Raw genomic sequence first — 21067 nt, 5'->3', positions numbered from 1 at the left:
TTTGGGGTGTTGTATCATAGCTGAACCTGCATCTGGCCTCCCTGTAAACAGGGCCGTTTTTACTTCTAGGAACGATGAAACAAGTGATAAGTAGAGTAGTACAAGTGTGATTGCAAGCGTATTAGCATATAGAAAGATAAAAATGTAATAAAGATTGGCTCTCTATTGAAGCCATGAGGAACAAGCTTTACTAACATGGCCAGAACTGCTAACTTTGTCAGGCTTTCATCTCACAAACTTGATTCTTGCTTGAAACTAAATAGCACCCCACCTCACTGTCCTTCCTGTGCTCACTGCATGTTTGTCACATTCATAACTTTCACAAGCCACTGCAGTTTTCACTCCACATAACTTTTCACGAGTAGACATTTCCGAGCATCCTCGTTAACAACCCAGGCAATAATCCGGCATGGACCTGGAAATAAAAACCCCTCCACACTTGTAACACCTCATTCCATCCCATTTCATCTTCCTGATCAGCAGCCATGCTGTCAGTTTCCACAACGTCTCCACATCGTTTATTGTTCCACTTCACTTTACATTTGATTTCTCAAATGGAGATCCAGCATGAAACTCGTCAAGCTCTTTGAAAACATGAATATCCCAAAACAAAACTGGAAACTTTTTAGGCCAGCATAAACGTAAAGGAAAAACGTATCGTCTTTCTTTTGTTTTTCTTCCTTTCCAAACATTTAGTATTGTATTTGTGGTGAACTACACTGTCACACTCTCTTCTTCTTTGCACTCGCTCCTGAAACACACACACACACACACACCCACACACACACAATGGTCGTCTCAGTGTGAAATCTCTCTCTGGTCTCTCTCAACTCCATTCATGCATGTCCTGCTCCTCCATGCTAAAGCAAGCATGAGGACAGCCTACTGCTGGCTATGACAGCCACACACACAGTGCAAGCATTTACTGTACTGACCAACACACATGCACAGACACACACACACACACACAATTTTAAAAGAATCTATACTGTATGATACAGAGCAGCTACAATATTATATTAAAGCTTCTAGGAAACGGTAAATGCTCTCCATATCAGCCATTCTGGCAGCACAGCTGTATGACTAGCAATGTTGGTCCGTCAGTTGGTTCACCACTTTGATCCAGACTGAAATATTACAACAACTATTGGATGGATTAAGATGAAATGTTATAAACCCCAGAAAATGAATCCAGGCAGCTTTGGTGATCCAACGTTCTGGTCTAGATCCACCAGGACGTTAACATTTTGTGGTCTTGAGTGAAATGTCTTGACAGCTATTGGATGGATTGCCATGACATTTGGTACAGACGTTAAAGTCCCCCTCAGGATAAAATGTAATAACTGTAATACCTTCTGCCTTTTTGTACAGCGCCATCATCAGGTCATCATTTTAATTTGTCCAGTCCATTGTTTTATGATTAAGTAACTGCCAGCTGTAGTTTGTGTTTAGTGTTTTAAAGCACTGCTGCTGCCTCACAGGGTCGTTGGCATGGCTGTAGTCTTGCTTACAGATTTACACTGAAATATATCCAGATTTTTTAAAAGAAAGATTTAATTTTAGAACTAGAAGGGCTAGAAGGGCACTTAGAGAGCGCAGACGTCCACCAAGGCCACGTGCACTGTCTTGCAATGTTAAAGGGACAGCTCATACCCAAATAAAAAATACATATTTTTCCTCTTCTGTGTCACGCTATTTATCAATGTGATTGTTTTTTCGTGAGTTGCTGAGTGTTGGAGATACTGGCCATAGAGATGTCTGTACTCTCTTGAACATAATTGAACTAGATGGCACTCAACTTGTGGTACTTAAAGCTCTGGGTTTTTTTTTTTGGGTTTTTTTAAACTCAACAGCAATGTCGCTTTCCACAAATCCTGATAACCAAGATAATCCATAGACCTTGTAGGTTGGTTGAAAGAAAATAGATCTTACATGAAACTGCTCTCAACAAGCTCTGTGGATTATCTGTCTATTTTGCTGTTGAGTTTTTTGAGTGTATCTTTGGCTATTTGAGCACCACAAGCCGAGTGCCTTCTAGTTCCATTATATTCAAGAGAAGACACACATCTCTATGGCCAGTATCTCCAACACGCTGCTGACAAACAAACCAACAAAAGGGCTGAGCCAAAAACATAACCTCTTTGGTGGAGGTAATTAAAGTTTCCACACCTTCCTCCTGTGCTGTACACCACAGTTTACATGAAGCTGGGTCATCTTTGTGGTAGGGCAGCTGCTTCCCCTGAAAGAAGGCAATGAAATGAAGAGAGTGGCAAGAAAAAGAGCTGCCTGTTATGCTGCACGTCATTATAATTATCAACAATAAGTGATACTTTTGTAATTTTAACATGAATGTTTTGCATTATGGATATATAGCGTATACTCTAGTGTTCCCCTTATTTTGAAAAGCCACATTAATGACACATTTTTTGAAATGTGAAAATAATGAGCCCCACACGCACTGTTTTAAGGTATTTTTTTCCACCAACACTTACTGATAAACTTGCTGTAGGTCAACTGTTTCACCCTACAGTGGCTGCTGAGCTGTGCACATACACATAAGCAAATAAAATGAGCTTTTCTAAACCCCAGTGTAGCTGTAATGAAGCCTGCAGGTGCCACCTGCTGTACCAATGCACACACACACACACACACATATAGCATATAAACATGATTCACAGCAGCAGGAGAGTTAGTGAGCCGTGCAGTCAGGACTCTGTGTTTGTCTAAACAGCAGGAGCCTGTTACAACAAGGCATCCCAACAATAAGAGCCTCCCATATCATAGACTGGGAGGCAGAGAGAGATCGTCACTGTGCTGTATATGTGAGAGTCAGTGGAGTGTGACTGAACGTGTCTCTGTTGTTTCCTAACATGCTGTGTGTTTGTGTCTGTGTGTGTCTGTGAAATGGAGAGCTCATCAATAATCAGTTACTCTTCATGTTATCTGGAAACTTGGGACAGTTTTCAACAATTTATGGACTAAATGATTAATCAATTAATCATAAAAATAACTGACAGATTAATAAACAGTAAACAAGTAATCAATAGTTGCAGCCCTAATTAAATTATTGTAAATAAGTCATTTGGCAGGTTGAGTTTGAGTGTATGTCATGATCAGTTATAATTGTTTTCTGACTGTTATTTTATGTGTTAATCGATCGTTAATGTTGATATTGAAATTAAAAAATTTGAATTTGTTTTTGATCCCCAGAGAGAATCTGGGTCACGTTAAAGGAGCTATATGTAAGAAATCTAAAGCAAATAGTCGTAAAATCATCATTATATGTCAAAGAGACTAAGGAATAATGTTCATATAACATACTGATCTCACCGACAACAATAGTACAGCCAGAATATTCGCATTTTAAAAAAAAAATTAGGGTCCGCAAATCATGTTTATGTTTTGAATTTGTGTTTTGGCCTGTTGCGCCACCCACTGCCGTCTACCAGTCACACAGTCAGTAGAGTCTCAGCATCAGTTACAGTTACGACTGAGCTACAATGGCTGACGGTGCGACTAAACCCAAACGACCTCGTTATGATTTCCAAAAAACGCCAAGACAAAACTCGAGGCAAAGCGAGGGTCTATATAGGAGATGCTTATGAACGGTGGAGACGGTTGAAAGCGGAGAAGAATTTGAAATCGGATGTCGAAGTGGCTACTCTTCTCCTCGACAGGTAAGCTTTAGCCAAAGTTGGCTAACTAGCATCATAGCTAGACGGGGATGGACATTTCGAATACTTTCAACTGTTATTCATTTTCGATCATACATTGTAGCCCATGTGCAGGTGGGTCATCGACCCGACTGATTTTTTTGAGAAACAAACGTTAGCAGCACGGCAAGCAGCATTAGCAGTGTCCCGGTACATAGCATTAGCAGCCGGCTCCTCCTCAGCTGTATCCCGGCAGCAGCGTTAGCAGCAGAGAAGCCGGACTTGCTCAAACGGGGGGGGCGGACACGACTCGCGGCAGTATTTTGAATTTGAGTGCAGTAACCGTTTTGGCCACATTCTTACATACAGCCCCTTTAAAGTTGGTCTTAGATACACATATAAAGAAATTATAAGAAATAGAAAATAAAAACATAAGTATGCCAAAATATGTGCATTTTGGTACAATATAGTGCACAATATTTAGAGAGAAAATAGAGAAATAAATATGTACGAATATGTGCATCATACAATAATATAAGCTATAACCTAGATATAAATAAAAATGCTAAGAAATGGGATCTATAAGTGTGTTAAATATAAATGCAAGAATAGTATAATGATATAATATTATTATCTCTAATGACTAAATTATTGAAATCTGATATTTATTTTGGTTTAAACTTTTTTTAACCTACTTTCTCCCTCGTCATGCCCCTGACTCCTGATTCAGAACTACAACTGTTGTAGAATTGATTCATAATTAATCATAAATTATGTGGCATTCATCCCGTGTCAGCAGAATGGGATCACCCCCCACTGCTAACCCCAGATAAATGGAAACACAGAGCAAAAAGCCCTTTTTTAATCATTGTACTTACATGTAGAGGTTTGTTAACAAATTGAACTAGATTTAAAGAAACGGTATAGTTCCTTATTAAACAGGATTCATAGTGCAACACTGTGCTAAGTGTTTACTCCACCACCAGTGTATTAGACGGTATTATACTGTCAGGTGTTGTTCTTATTTGGTCTTTGATCATGTGTACATATCAGTGTTTGTTGTGTTACCTGCCACACTCTCAGCTGGAGGGAGAGAGCGAAGTCTCCTGGAGTGAGAGGACAGCTCGCAGCAGGGAGGCGCTCTGCAGGGCTCTGTTACTTGTCATACAATGTGTGTGTCAGCATGCTCATAGATCTGAACACACAGCTGATGTGTTTGTGTGTACATATACAGTGTATATAAGCAGTAGAGCGTGGTCTCTGTCTTAGAGGCAGTATCAGGGGAATGTTGAGGCAGTGTTGACGTGTAGAGAGGGAAGTTTTTGGCTCGTGATGTCAGAGTGTATGTTGTTATCTCCTTTGAGATGCATCAAAAATGAGGCAACATTTCGTGCAATGGTGGATGTGCCAAGAATAGTGCTGGATTTAACCTTGCTAGCAAGACTTTTTAAATGTTCACACATACATGTACAGTTACTCCTCCGCTATATTGAAGACCAGAGGTGTCATGCAGAAGGCGCTACAGAGTCACTGCTCCAACATCTTCTTTTGTGCATGAATGGCCAACATAGGTTTAGGGTTAGGGTTCACCGCCTGTCGGTTTAGCATGTTCTTTACAGTGCTTCAATTATGTTTTGGTATTTTCAAAGCAGTGCTTGTATGGATGGGAATATTTTTGAGAATAGAGGAAAAACCTTGTTTTCAAAAATACCCATGTACAATGTGGACTAGGCCTCAGAGAGTCACAAGAACATGCAGTGCAGTGCATCCACAAAAACAGATACCCGGGAACCTTATAACCAGTCTTTGTTTTCTTGTGTTAACTCTGAGGTTAACTGAGGCGTCGTTCATCAAGGCCACATGGGGCTTGAATCATTCAGCCTTACCCTCAAACTTTAACTAGAATACTAAACACAAGCATTAACATGCACCCCGAGCCTTTAGGTTTTATCTGGGTAGAGCAGAAGGGTAAATGTGCCACTGAAGATGAACTACGGCTCAATCCCCGAACCTCATCAGGAGGTGAGTCACATTTGGCCAATAACACCTTCCCCTCTCTGCAGCCACAAATTGGCTCAGGGCCTTTGCCAGCTTTTCAGAATTACTGTGTGCTCAGCTAAGATGATGTCCTGTGAAAACATTTTTCAATTAGACTTAAAGTTGTCACCAGCTCTTTGTGCTTTGTGTTACAAAACATAAGGGGTAAGTTCGGGGGGGCATACAATGAGCATGTATTTAATGTCTTGAAACTACACTTCTCCAGGCCTTGAATTCAAGTTCACCAGAGTTTTTGCTCCACAGTTTTCCCATCTTTCTTTCTCTACTTCTCACTACTCTTCCAGCTATCTGTCTAATTAGCTTCTGTATGTTTACATCCTAATGTCAGACACATTTTACTTTCTTGCAAAACAATAATTAGATTTGGGCGTGCTTACATCAGCTGTGTTTTAGCAAATAATGTTGTTTCCTAAAATGTCAACAAATAATCTGAAAAACTTTGGTTTTGTTTTGCACTACATATTTCCAGCTTTAATATTTGCTGTATGCTCCTTTCCCACTCAAATTCCACCTGAAGGGAAGAAGCCTCGGTGACACTTTACGCCTAAAATCAAGCTTAAATTGACTAATTCAACTAAACCCCTAACCTGAGCCCATCTTCTGTGTCTCCCCTGCAGAGAAAACCCAGAAGGGAGAAAAGAGGAAGCAGAATGGAGTGAAGGAGAAAGGGAAGGAGAGGAGGAAGAGTAGTCCTGAGAAGAAAAAGGAGAGATTGAAGCCAGAGAACGGCTCCCTGCTAAAAGAGCTAGGTACATCATGTGTTTGTGTGCATGTGTGCGTGGGTGGGTGTACGCCCTGCAGTGTTTTGCAGCATTTCCAAACTGATAAAATGCAACTCATTGGCTGAACATATGCCACATGTGTGTGTGTGTGTGTGTGTGTGTGTGTGTGTTTGTGTGTCCATAGGAAAGATCCTGCTGACACAAGGTTGCAGCACATTCAGTAGCCTCCATTGGTAATTTAGTTGAGGCGGCGTTTTAAATTCAATAACAAAACAGCCAATAAGTAATATAAGTTGGATATCTCAGGATGACATTATTTCATTTTCGACATGATACAGACGTTATGTGCGGAAACTTTGTGTTAAATAAATTCTTGATGCATCAAGAGTGCTGCAACCTTCAACAAAAACATGTCATAGTCTGCTGTGGTCAGCATCCTTTCCATGCTGGTGTCTTACCTTTTTTCTATACTGCAGACTTATGTCTCCATCATCGGTGTTGTCATACATTTTCTGTGCAACACTTAATGTAGACCAAGTGTCAGTTGCAATGGTAAAATCTTTAATAAGAGTTGACTGCGGCTCAGCTCAGCAAGTGTGATGTGATGCATCAGTCTGTTGGAGGTTGGCAGAGTAACGTCACTCACAGAGAAAAGTGAAGGAGAGAGATGCAGCGAGACTAGATATTATAAGAATGTCAATCCTATACATCATACAGACCACCTCTTGGGTCTCCTGTAATGAATAAATCACCTTGTATAAGCCTGTAGAACTGTGGAACGTCTTTCTAAGAGGTTCAACTTGAGCTGCAGTTATACTGTGAAGTATGGGAGCAGAGCATTAGTCCTCCCATTGAGAGACAACCTCACTGAGCACCAAACCATCCTACAACAGTAAGAGTGGAAGCTTGGTGCTTCCAGGGCCATTATAGAATTTTTTAAAATAGATTTATTGTTTTAACTCATGCAGCACTGTAGCTTGCTTGGTAGGTCAGTAGGTCAGTCGGTGGATTGGTCGGTTCATCGATTGATTGGTCCACAAAAAATTCTCCACCCTTTGGCTGCCAGTTTTTGTCCTAGGAGGCTGAAATTTGGCATGGAGGTTAAGTGTGTGTGTGTGTGTGTGTGTGTGTGTGTGTGTGTGTGTGTGTGTGTGTGTGTGTGTGTGTGTGTNGTGTGTGTGTGTGTGTGTGTGTGGCGGTGTGTTCTTGTGTTCATGTCAATTGGCTTACAGGGGGCGTGGCAGTGGGGGTATGCATGGTTATTTCTGATCGATGATGATGAGTTGAATGTAAACTGAATCCCTTTGAGGAATTTCAGGATGTCACCTTGGTCTTCAGGACATTAAATCCATTTGTCTTCATATTCTGGCATTTTGTAGACATAACTATTTAACTTTATGAAAAAGTAATGAACAACCTAAAATAAGAATAATCTGGAGCATCCCTAATTTTAAAAAATTGTACAAAATGTACAACACGGTGCTCTTGCTGAGCGCTTTAGTGTCTTTTGTTGCTGGTGGAGTACGAGTAAAGACGCCACGAAGTAAGCTGAGGAAAAAGAGGCTCTGTTATCTTCTCATTTTCAGTAACACACATCTTGCAAAGCCTGCTGTCTGTCACAGTGAATAAAAGACCGGCGGACCCAGCAGGACGTTCCCACCACCACTCACATGTAAACACAGATACTATGGGGGATATAATAAAAGCACGATACTGCCTGATCATGTACGATACGTCAGTGTAGTCTCGCAGTGGTGCTATCAGTTGGAGAAACCTGACTATGACCTGTAAATTAAAAACCTGCTGTGTTTACTGTGGAACTCCTGATGACCCCCCGTGTTAAATCCAGCTAACGCTTTTCAGTTCAACTCACCTCGCCTAATCAGTGTCACTGTAAACATCATCTCCCTGTGTTTTTGAAAAATAATTTGACACCCACAAGCCAGACCATTATTTGTGTTAAGAAGAGTGAAAGTTGGTAATGAGAGGTGGAAAAAAAACAGGCAAGGAAATGATGGTAAAACCGCAAAGAGATGGAGAAACTCTGTCAGTGTTAATCTTTGTCATTAATGAGCGACTGGGAGAGAGGCACTGTTAGAATAAGGGAGAGAGGCCTGTCACTGCCAATTCTCATCATTAGTGAGACGAGGATGGATAATAATGGCTGTCTGTCCTGCTAGAAGGTGATCCATTCCCCACCACCGATCATTACCGCTACATATGACGCTCAGAAGACAGATATTAAATGGAAATTGAGCATGCAGATTATATGTATGTGGATATTTGTTCGGAACATTGACAATTTACAGGCATTTAGCTGACACTTGTATCCAAGGCGGCTCGAAGTGAACGAGGAGATAAAGGCTTAGTGTCTCGCTTGAGGACACAAGATAGACTGTTGATGGACACGCACACTGGCGGCTGTGGTGATTGAATCTGTAGCTTTTAAGTTGTCAACACGAGACAAGCCACCTGCCTGACTATTGGGGGGCGAATTAGCATTTCAATGCACAGACATCTTCATAAAAGTCAAAAAGATACTCTGAAGCAGTTTGTCCGTCACTGAGCAGTGAGAGGTTTATTTTTTATTTTCCACCGAGCAGAAGTAATCCAGGTTCATGTTAGCGAGGACAGAAATGTGTTGACTGATGTGGTAAATCAGGGGTGCAGATACCAAAGCCTCTCTATTCAGAAACATGGGAGTTTCTGATTTTAAATTGAATATCCCACCCTCTGTTCATGTCCATCTATTTACCTCTCTATCTGCATTCATTGAGGCAGACAGGCTCGCTTTGAAAGTTGGCACTCTGGGATGTGTCGGCAGCTCCCGTAAAGTCATATTTCCTGACATCCTGAAAACATCCTCAGTTTATTTTTTCAGATGCAGCTGCTTCATGGGACAGCGGCGCTGTGACAGTTTGATGAGAGCTGGTGCTGTCGGCTCATGGCAGAACCAGAGCGCGCTGTCAGGATCAAACACGGTGTTTCCTCTCTTTCAGGTTACATCTTTCAGGCTACCGCTTTTATTTTAGAAATGTTTCCCTCCAAAATTACATAACCATTCAAAGTCATTTGAAAAAGGTAAAAACCACACATGTTAAATGATTTATAGCATGAAGATCAAATAAAGGGTTGTGCTTTTAGGGGGAAACCGCATGGTCGACAAAATACAGACTGGAACCTTGATGAGTATCAGCGGGGTTTTCTATTAAATAGCATCTGAAAAATGCTTTTTGTACAAATAGTCCGCACACTGTGGCTCCCTTAAGTGCAATTTGTTAGCACATCCACAACTGACATTTCGAGCTAATGCTCTGATGTAGTCTGAAGAAGAGCATTAGCTCAAAATGTCACTTGTGGATGTGCTAATAAATTGCTCTTAAGGGAGCTACAGTGTGCGGTCCTTTCTTCATGTTTTATTGCTCCCTTTTATTGGTCCAGCACCTGCCTTAAACAGGTTTTAGATGTGTGTGAGTACTATACATATTTTGTCCTCATATTGACAAGTCCCCCCTAGCATTACCAAGCCGTAATTTGAAACATTTAATAAATGGTTTATAACACTATAATATCCGATTATAGCGATTTTTCCTTTATTTGACAGATGACAGAGTAGACTGGAGACGAAGGGAGAGAGAGGGGTATCAACGTCCTAAATTGAACCCTGTATGTTGCGGTAATGTGGTATTACTGTAACTAGTGCTGTTCTGGTAAAGGAATTTCCCCTGCAGTGATCAAGGTTGGCTTCACAGCTCAATGTGCAGCATTACAGCTATTTTTGTTGTTTTAATATATTGGGAGTGAGTTACTGCCCCAAGCGAGGGAGTTCAGGTATCTTGGGGTCTTGTTCGCAAGTGAGGGTAGAATGGAGCGTGACATGGATCAGCAGTTTGGCACAGCGTCTGCAGTGATGCGGGTGCTATGCAGGATCTTCGTGGTGAAGAGGGAGCTGAGCTGGAAGGCAAAGCTGTCGATTTACTGGTCCATCTATGCCCCACCCCTCGCCTATGGTCATGAGCTCTGGGTAATGACCGAAAGAACGAGGTCGCAGATACAAGCCGCCGAAATGAGTTTTCTCCATGGGGTGGCTGGGCTCAGTCTTAGAGATAGGGCAGGAGCTCGGACATCCAGAGGGAGCTCGGAGTAGAGCCGCTGCTCCTTCGTGTTGAAAGGGGCCAGTTGAAGTGGTACGGGCATCTGATCAGGTGCCTCCCGCTGGAGGTGTTCAGGGCACGTCCCACTGGGGCAGACGCAGAACACACTGGAGGATTATATATCTCGTCAGGCCTGGGAACACCTCGGGGGTCCCAGGGGGAGCTGGAAAGCGTTGCTGACATGATTTGTTCGGCCTGTTGCCCTTGAGACCTGGCTTCGGATAAGAATTTGAAAATGGATGGATGGACTTATTTTATCCTGATTTTAGTGAGTCACTTTTAAGTGACAAACATGACACAGTTTTAAGTTGTGTCATCTTGTTCATTGTTAAATGCACAACACAGAAGGACAATGAGGCAAAATAAGGGGCGCTCCAGCTGACCCTTACAGTTGAATATTTTTTAACTCTCAAAGGCCATGCAGAACAGCTTCAGAGCAGCCCTCAGTGTAGAATAGATGCTTAGTGGCTTGTCACACGTGAACACAGCAGTTGCGGCAGTTTCTTGCCATCCTTGCAGTTGGCTTATCAGTAGTGCAGTATTGCAATATTGTGGTTATCATGACAGCCCTAGCTGTAACGGCTACCAAGGTGCAACTATAGGAACTTCTGTCAACTTTAAGATTAAAAAAAAAAAAACTATAAAAATGTCATTTAAGTTTTTGTTGTTGCGTATGAAAATAAATAATTAACATGCAAACAAGAAAAGGAGGAAAAAACCTAATTTGTGATATACAGCATGTTTGTGTGGGCGAATAAAATGGAAAACAAAGTCCTCTATATCTTCAGGCTTCCTCTGAAAAGAAGCTCCTCCGCTGTGAATAGCTTCTATATGTAGGACATCAGGTGGGCGGATTTGTAGTCTTACATAACCCTTGTTTATATGTATCCAGATCTAATAAGTTATGAATATTCCTGCAGTGACATTCTGTAAAAAGCTGTGGGCTGCACACACAATTACTGTACATGATTAATATCTAAGAGCCTAAATGAAAATGAGTTCTGATGACTAACTGTGCTCTCTAATGTTTTTTAATCCTCCCTTTCATGTGCATGAGTAAAAGCAGTTAATCTACATGATAAATATTATATTTATAGTCATTTACTCCTTAATTAATCCATAAAGGTATACTCACTTGTCCTTTCCACTTCTCCAAAGAGAGGTCAGGGGTCAAGTCATCAGACTGCAGCTAAATGACAGTGAGGAGTTTTGATATGCAGGACAGACACATCAACATGCAGCAAATAAGACAGCATTAAAAAGAATTAAAGCCACATAAACAGGACATATTGGCACACAGACAGCAGCACTAAAGCAACACGTGAGGAGCTCGGTTCCTTCCTGTGATCTCAGAAAACGAACATGACAGAACGTTGCTCAAAGCTACAGAAACCACCCAACAAAGACTTCACGCTGTCATCAAAAGGATGAAACCCAGAGCTGCTGCGTTGATAACGAAATGGGCTGTGACTTTGTGGGATTATAGCATTTTGGTAGGAATTATACACAGTTTAACCTCACTCGCTCTATTGTTAACATTTGTTTGACATAAAATGCATCTATACATCTGCGAAGATTCAGTCTGGAGTTTTGGCTTTGTGTGGTAGCTGCGGGCTTGGGTTTTTGAGAAATTGGCTTGTTAGTGACAGGTTTGGTCAGTGTGATCTCCTGCATGAATGTGAAATAGTGTTGCAGGAGTTGGACCTTCATATTGGTGGATTTTACTCTTGAGTAATGAGAGTTAGTTTTTGTAATTTTGATATTGAAGTAGATTTGTTATTCAGAAAAGGAGGCTCTGTTTCTATGCTGTTGCTCTAATGTCTAGTGTGTTCACTTGCTTATAAAGCTGATCTGCAATATGAAACTTTTAATAGTAGTTAAAGTAATTTTGGTATTTTCCAACCTGGCCCTATTTTACCATGTTTTTGTGCCGTAGAGACTAATGGGAGCAGCAGTTTCTGATCTTGGTCAAGTACTGAACGAAAGGGCTGCAGTGGCGAACCCAGCTGCAGTGTTATCCCTGTGTACGATTGAGCACTGTCACTTTACATCCAGTTCAAGTGCTTGTTTTTGCCACTGATGGGCTCAGACTTTTGTAGCAAGTGTCTGACAACATCATGGAAAGGATCCCTACAGAGACAGGCCAGAACCAAGCCAGAGTTGTGATGGTTTAAATGGTGGGAGGACGAACCATGACTGCTTCTTTTAATTTTGTTTTGCTTCTGTCAACTTTGAATAGTGTTTGAATTTCTGATTATTTAAATTGAGTTTGGTGGGTTTTACATAGTGATTTCCGTCTGTTTCTGGTTTCAAAAAAAGGATCTTGTTCTTTAACAAAAAGGTCTAACTCTGTAGGGATCCTCTCCATAGTGTTGCTCGACACTTATGATAATAATCCGAGTCTGTCAGTGGCAAAAACAAGCACTTTTTCTGGACGTGTTTTGAGGGTGTGTTGCGCAAGTATGCCCCGAGTAGTTACATTGCAGTGCTCTCAATCAGTACTGGACCACAGAGTAGGATCCAGGTTGAAATGTACCAAAGTTACCATTTAAGGTAACAGTGTTTAATGAAGATCACATCTAACCAAACAAAACAACAACAAAAAAAGCTGAGAAAAGTGTGGAGGAGCCAACAGCAAGATCTTAGGAAGTAGTTACAGTCATCTACCTGTGTGAATAATGAAATGCTCCATCCTTACTTGGGTGGTTCACATGCAAGGAGGCGCTGTATTATGGTTTATGGATTTAAAATTCTGTCCTCATTTTTATAATGCCTACATCTTTATGTGTTTTACCTCAGCGGGCATGTGCAATATTTATGTTTCTTTTTGTTGTTGTTTTTGTTGTATGTATTTTATTACTGTGTCTTTGGTGTACCACTGTATTGTCTTGCGGCTACATATTGTTTAAAGTTGATCACAGCTGTGTGTGGCACTGTTTCCCCAGCAAAATGTTTCCCCAGGGGACAATAAAGTATATCTTATCTTGTTTTATCTTATCTTAAATGTATGTTGTAGAAACAAAAGTTAGTCTACGTGCTCCGAGGTATAGTGACAAACAATTTATCTCATGCAGTGAAAAGATACCCTCTCTGCCCGTTGTTATCCACAATGCTGTACAGGCGCAGGTCTTTTGAAATGAAATAGGCTCTGATCTCAGTTAATGTTTTCACCTGATCACAGTTGGCTGGGTGTTTTGAAGTGATTCAGTCTGCGTAGGCTGGCCAGCTTGTTCACTGCTGCTGTGGTTTGGTTCTCCACTTTGCTAATGTTAGTTTTGGACTCACAAAATGCTCCACCTGCTTATTGCAGAGCTCGTTATTTGGTTATTATATCCTGAATGCAGACAGACAATTTCCCTTACTGAAGATGAACTGTAGATAACTCCTGTGTGTGTATGTGCTCTACACCGTGCAGGTGCTGCACATACAAGAGACATACAAGAGATGATTTGTTTGGGTTTGTGAATCGATTCAGATTCATAAAATTGGTATTCTCATATGAACTGATTTTTTCTCCCCACAAACTTATTGCTATGATCTGCACAATCAGCTACAGTCCAGCAGAGGTAGCAACTCTTTATTATCCCAAAGGGGCAATTTGCTGTACAGTCAGTAGTAACCACATAATCAACATACAAAAAATAAATATAACAAACACAGATACAATATTGAGCTCACCCAAAACACGGCAAAAATTATAAACAACTCCATAACTGGAGCCGAATGGAAGCTAAAACTTGAAGCTACTACTCTTTAGTTTTAATGTAAGACCAGTCTGTAAAAAGAGCCACCTGCAGATGTTATCACATTTGTCAAACATTCAACATACTTTGGTAATAAGTTTAGCTCCATGTAAAGTGAATAAATGTGATGTTTGCTAGCTAATTCTCCGCTCGTCTCCCTTAACAACACGGTTTACACACTTTATAACTGCTGATTTATTAAATCAGAGTTCCTATGAGTGAAACATAACGCCGAATGTAGAAGCAGACTTTAGTTATATAAGGTAGTAGTAAGCTAAATAACTTTAGGCAGTCATTTTATTATATGAAAGAAGTTTGGTAAGTCAGGAACACATTCTCAGCCAAGGTGACTAAACACATAAATCGAGGTGTGCTGCTGAGTTTATTTTATAATGTAGGTTGAGAATTTAGTTAGGCAGTGAAAAGCAGGGATATCATGTGCTAACACTGAGTGACAGACCTGTCATTCTAACCTTTGGTTACAGGAACAATCCCTTTTTGTCCTGGGTGCATGTTCAACACTGTTGAAGTCACAAATTTAGTTTCGTCTTGTTGTTTGTAATGTTACAGACGTGGACAGAGCAACAGCTTTGATAAAAGTATTGATAAAAGAAAGCAGTATTTGCTAAATTAAAAGGTGAATTATTTTCAAACAGAACCACTGTCGGCAGCTAACCACCTATATTAGCCACTGAGACTAACCATAGACAGTCAGTGTGACTAACTACTTCTTCTATCTCATCAAAGTTTTACTCAGAATCATTCTACCATAGCGTCCTCAGGAATAAAGTGGATATAGAATCCGACATGTCCATCATATGTGCATTTACTATATCTTACAGTACAGTCAAGATCCAATCTGGCAGAAATGTTTTGAGCTCTTCACCCACACACACACACACACACACACACACACTGCACAGTGGCTATCACCGATGACGCAGGACTGTCTCTCATTTCCTTATTTAACCACAGCTGAGCGTCACAGAGCTAACAGTATTTTCCTGTCAAAGTGAATGTGATCAATAAACGGAGAGACGATAACACAGGACAGGAGAGTTGTTTGGCTCTGCCTCGCTTGCTTCCTGTTCTGATATTATCTTCCTCTCCTTTTTCTATTTATCTCTGTCAGTATAACCCTTTCTCTCTCTGGCTCTGTTACAACACTCCCTCTCTCTGTTTATCTTTCCGTCTTTCGTCTTCTCTGTCTCGGTCTTTCCATCTGACCAATGAGGGATAAGGACTGCAACTTGATGTTGAATAGATGCTGTGGGATCATCTCTCACATTGTGTTTCCATGACAAACAAGCCCCCGTCTGTGTATGTTGTGTGCTTTTGTTGTATCATTTGTCTGCGTGTGTGTGTGTGTGTGTGTGTGTACGTGCATGTGTGTGTATGTATGCTTTCCTTTGTCGGTGTTATATATATATATATATATATATATATATATATATATTGTCCCTGTCTCAGCGTGTCATCTGTGTGTTTGTTTTTGCATGCCGTATGTGTTCATATCTCACAGTCTCAGTGTGTGTGTTTGTGTGTCAGGCCATCTGTTCTCTGTCGGGTCTGGTCCTGACTCCCAGGGCTTTGTCTTCCTCTTAGTGTTCTGGGATCAAGAAGACAGACATGTACCAGAACTCCTTAGATGTACCGTCCCCTATCCGCATCGTTTATTAGTCGGGGCCATATGCCAGAGGTGATCTGAAATAAGAGAGATTGTATTGAAATCTTCCTGGTGTCACCCTCACAGGCAGCGAGGAGTTTCACTCTTAAAACTGAGATCCATGACAAATTTCAGTTTCAGTATGATCTAATCTGCATGTCTGAGTGTTGTTAGAAATAACACTTCACATTTACTGGAAAACAACCACAGAGAAGTAACGAAACCTAAATGTAGATAATTCTGAAAGTGCTGGGTCCCAATACCTGCTCAGAGTTTCTACAGTAGCAGCCCAGATGCCAGAAGAAACTGTTAGTATTGTAAGTTTCTGCAAACATTACATTTGTATGTTTTTAATGCATATCATATCAACATTTCTAAGTGCAGCAGACAGCAGCAGACCGCTGTTCGAGACCAGCAAAAAGTGAATATTTTTAATGACACATTGCAACATTTCTAGCTGTATTTATGACGACCAACTCAGGTATTTTAAGCCAAAACATTATGTTTTCCTAACTCTGACAGCATGGTTTTTGTGCTTAAACCTAACCACACGTTAACCACAGCGTTGTCACAACATATATCAAATCGTTTAAGACACAGTACCAAACTCTGGGCTGTTGTATCACAGCCTGAGTTAGAGATGATCATTCAGGCTTTTCCATCATCCAGACTGGACTACTACCATTTCCCTTTTCACCTGCCGTAGCAAGTCTGCAAATGGTCAAGAATGCTGCTGCAAGGCTGTTGGCCAGGTCTAACAGGACAACTCACATCACACCCATCTTATATTCCTTACATAGAGTTCCTATTCTGGCTGGCACGTTAGCAGATTTTCACTAAACAATTATCTTGGTCAGAAGAGTTACAAGAGTTGAAAGAAATAATAATGATAATAGTGCTATCAGTCAAATTAATCCTTAACTTTATTTATTGTGCTTTTTGTCTTCTTTTTTTGGCAAATGATCCTTATAGAACGATTTATGATATGCTACAAAAAATGCATGCAAAACAGTTCCTATGATATCCTACTAATTTGCGCCCCACGAATGACGCTATGTCCTTAACGTACAGTTATGTAATTAACATAAAGTTAAGGGGGTTAGGTTTAGGCAAGTAAAGTTACTGTGTCTAGGTTTAGGAAAAGAAAATGGCAAGGACGTACCTTAAAATGACTCAAAGTTCACCCAAAGTTCACACAGATCTGATAAGGCGACTCCAAGGGAAAGTCCCAGCTCCTTACAAGTGCACAGGACTGCTTCCTTGTTGACTGCCGTCAGCGCATTGGTCACGTGATCGCAGTTTTTCAAAATACGTGGGATATGTGTGAATTTGGGTGCTTTGCTTTTTGTAGGAACTTTTTAATTACTTACTTAATTAAAATTGAAAAATAAAAGTTTCAGCATGTTTGCTACATATGAAACATACAAATGTAACATATCTGGGGTTTGCATAACCGTACAATGCTGACATTTATTGTGATTGAGTTGTCAGGACGGTGACTGATATCAGTAGATCATTTAAAGGAAATTCAATTTCTGAGTACAATGAAATACAGTTTAGCATCTAACCAGAAGTGCACAAAGCTGCAGTAAAGAGCAGAGCAATGTGTATATTGGTAATAAATACAATGAGCAGTAAAGAGTAGATATGAATACATTTGATTAGATCCCTGACAGGGAATTGAATCCCGCCTAATCTTAACCACTAGACCTTCAGGGAAGCGACAAGTCTACATACTACCAACTCAAAAGGTGCTGGTCTGAATTTCCTCTTACACTATTCATAATTCAGTGATATTGCATGCAATTCTATAGGTATTTTGTATGAAAGGTAGAAAATCTGTTTGTTGTGACTCCCTCTCAACATTTGTGCCTGAAGTCGACAGTAAAAGTCAAAGAGCCTTGAGTTCTTACCGTCGGTAACAAGTGAGAAAAGTGGCCCTCACTCAGAGCACTATCAGCCTTTGCTGCAGTGCATTCAGGCTCTTGTCGCTCAGGAAATAGGTATCTTTGTGCCCTGCACGATGGCTTTTCCTCGGTATTATTGTTGAATTTCAGTGCAGGATAGTATCTCTAGAAAGACACCTGTGCTCTTTCATTCTGAACGAAAACACAACAGAAGAAAAAATCAAGGTTGCATTGTAATAGCCTTTTAAGTCTGAGCCCTTTTTAAGGTGGATTTTCTTTTAGTATTAACTTGAAATAGAGCAAAGAAAAACTGGAAAATTAATACTTTATTGAAGTGGCCAAAGAAATAATGAGGCCGGTTGTCAGATTAGAATAATGTAAGATCATTTTGACACAATATGGTGAGAGACAGGTAGACAAGTAAAACGTCCCTTTTGTTGTAGAGAACAACTCCTGACAGGTTCATTTCTGTTGATTCATGCTGAGCTTTTAATTCTGGATGCCATTATTTTGTCCGACTGCGATTTCACCCCTTTATTCAGGTATTTAGTTCGCTCTTTCTCTGCCTGCTGCACATCTTGTCTCCCCTTCATCGCTCTGATGGGTCTTTAGATCATTCTGTTATTCCCCCTGCACTTTTACTCTGTTTCAGCCTCTCTGTGTCCATTGCCGTCTCCTAGTTGAGTTTCCAGGCAGACGGTTGGCACCCGAGAACAATCATCAGACTGTAGTGAGGGCTTTAGACCAAGCAACACACACACACACCCTCTCTCTCATGCACCGGCCTGGTCTTGGCCTTGTGCTGCTGCTAGTGCATTCCTTACTCTGCACTGCCTTAGTAGCACTAGCTAGCGAATCATTGCCACAACATCAGCTGTTCTGTAAAGCCGTCCTGGGGCTTTTTGTAGCTGTAGGACTAGTGTGCACTCGCAACAAGGCCGGCTGTTTCCCCAGACTGTAGTTGTCACGCAACAAAGCCTCAAACAAAAGCTTTAGATGGCTGTGACAGCACAAGGAGCTTTTTGATGCGTAGCATTAGCCTACAGCAGCCCATTTATTCAGCGTGTTAGCTGTAGCTAAAGGAAGAGGAGGAGTCAGTGTCGTCATCTGGTTTTAAAAGACACAGCGACACTATCAGTAAGCGTCCTCTGGAAATACATTTATTACTACAACAAAAGAAAAGCACAGCAAAGATTAATAACATCAATGACATCCCATAATGTCCCTGAACAACTGATCAGAGACAGTCTGCAGGGATATAACAAAACCAATACAAAGAGAGAAATCTACAATTCAGTGACACTGAGAGGAATATCATATATCAATTAAATATCTACTGATTTTGTGAGAAAGTGACAATTTGATGCCCTTTTGTTTATGTTGAATGTGGAAATTAGTTATTAGTTATTTGGACTGCAAATGGCTCCAGGAATGGTGGACTGTCAACTAGTCCTCTACTAAACCAGACTAAAATGTCCCATCAACTACAAGATTCATTGACATTCATTTTTTAGACATTTTTTGATCCCCAGAAGATGAATCTTTCTCACTTTGGCGATCCTCTGATTTTTTTCTCGAGCACCATCATAAGGGTGACATTTGTGGACAACTATCGGATGGAGTAGTGTCGTCAAAAATATCCATTTATTGATACTTATCAATTCTGAATATTTGAAACAGTTTCAGCACTCATTTTCCGCACAAACGATACACCGCTATTCGCTACGCTTTCTTGCTTTCTTCTATGGTTAATTGTTATTACTGTCATTCTCCTGTTCTTTGCAACTAACCAAAAACAGAAAAGTCATTATCATGTGATAGCCTTGTTATGTGCATCTTTTAATTAAAATGTTGCACGCCCTCCATGTCAGTTTTTCCCTGTAGTATTGAAATAGTATCAAATATCAATATTTTTCAAGGTATTGTTTCGAAGTCAGAAATTCCAGTATCGTGACAACACTTGGATGGATTACCATGAAATTTGGTACAGATACTCACGTCCCCCATATGATGAACTTAACTCATCATCATCAGGTTGAATTTTTAATTTGTCCAACCCTTTGGTTTATGAGCACATACCTGTAAAACTCATGACATCCCCAACAGCCTCAGCTGTACTCTGTGTTTAATGATCATTAGCAAATGTTAGCATGCTAACACACGAAACCAAGATGGTGACATCATGTCTCCTAAACATCACCATGTGAGCACTGTCATTGAGAGCATGTTAGCATGCTGATGTTAGCATTTGGCTCAAAGCACTGCTGTGCCTCAGGAGAGCCTCACAGAGCTGCTTGCAGGGCTGCAGACTCTCAGTCTTGTGTCTATTTCTTCCCTGATGTAAAGCATATTAAAGATAATATAAGGATGCACAGTATGTGATAGCATTTGGACATAGCTAAAGACTACTAAAGGGCATGTTTCAGGTTTCCCTCCCACCTTCCTCTCTCTGAACTCTGCTTCTCTCTCCTCCATCATCGCCTCCTGTCTTCCTCACACTTCTTCACTGGCTCTTTTTTTCCCCTCCGTCACCTATTCCCTCCCTCAGAGCGCTCCCGACTCCTGCAGAGACATGCTGCGTCATGGAAACGACCGGCTCTGTGTGTGTGTGTGTGTGTGTGTGTGTGTGTATGTGTGTGAGTGTGTGTGGAGTATAGCTGGTGTTAAAGCCACCCTAACAGCACCTCCTGCCGTCCTGCTTGGCAGATCATTATAGGCACTGAAGATTTAAAGGGAGGCTGGAATGATAGTAGAGAGGAGAAAAAGAAAGAGGCTCAGCCCAGAAACATCTGCACCCACTTGTCTGTATTTTTCATAATGTGCCTGTGTGCAAGTTTTTTTATATTTCACATTATCGGCATCTCTGCTTTTATACTTGTATGGTCTTTTGGGTTGTTAAGAGGCAGTTGTTCCCCAAAGTGGATATGACAGACTCACAGTGTTCTCGTGCAGAGGTTAATGGTTGTTCCTGGCTGAGTCAGAACACTAAATTTCATTATTTTTCCATTCACTAGATAATACACCCTCTGGAGTCTAAGATCGTTTTGATTTTGCTTCAAAAATTTTGCCTGCTGGTTTACATACAAAGATCATTTTGCTTTGCACGCAGTTGTGTTTCTCTTTGATCCAACACTATCAAAGGCCGTATGTCTTTAACACAAATG

The 21067-nt window shown here is 40.8% G+C and overlaps 1 protein-coding gene across 1 annotated transcript in view; it reads left to right on the top strand.

The window, feature by feature from the left end:
* jade2 (jade family PHD finger 2) overlaps positions 1-21067 on the top strand; it is a 257234-nt gene that overhangs the window by 215430 nt on the left and 20737 nt on the right. The window contains exon 12 of the mRNA XM_050039044.1: positions 6329-6460. Coding sequence (XP_049895001.1) covers positions 6329-6460 — 132 coding nt within the window. The remainder of the gene's footprint in view (positions 1-6328; positions 6461-21067) is intronic.

This window comes from Epinephelus moara, chromosome 3, assembly GCF_006386435.1.
Source record: "Epinephelus moara isolate mb chromosome 3, YSFRI_EMoa_1.0, whole genome shotgun sequence".
NCBI classification, from domain to species: Eukaryota; Metazoa; Chordata; class Actinopteri; order Perciformes; family Serranidae; genus Epinephelus; species Epinephelus moara.
The sequence above is the reverse complement of the archived record's forward strand: the minus strand, read 5'-3'. Positions and strand labels throughout refer to the sequence as shown.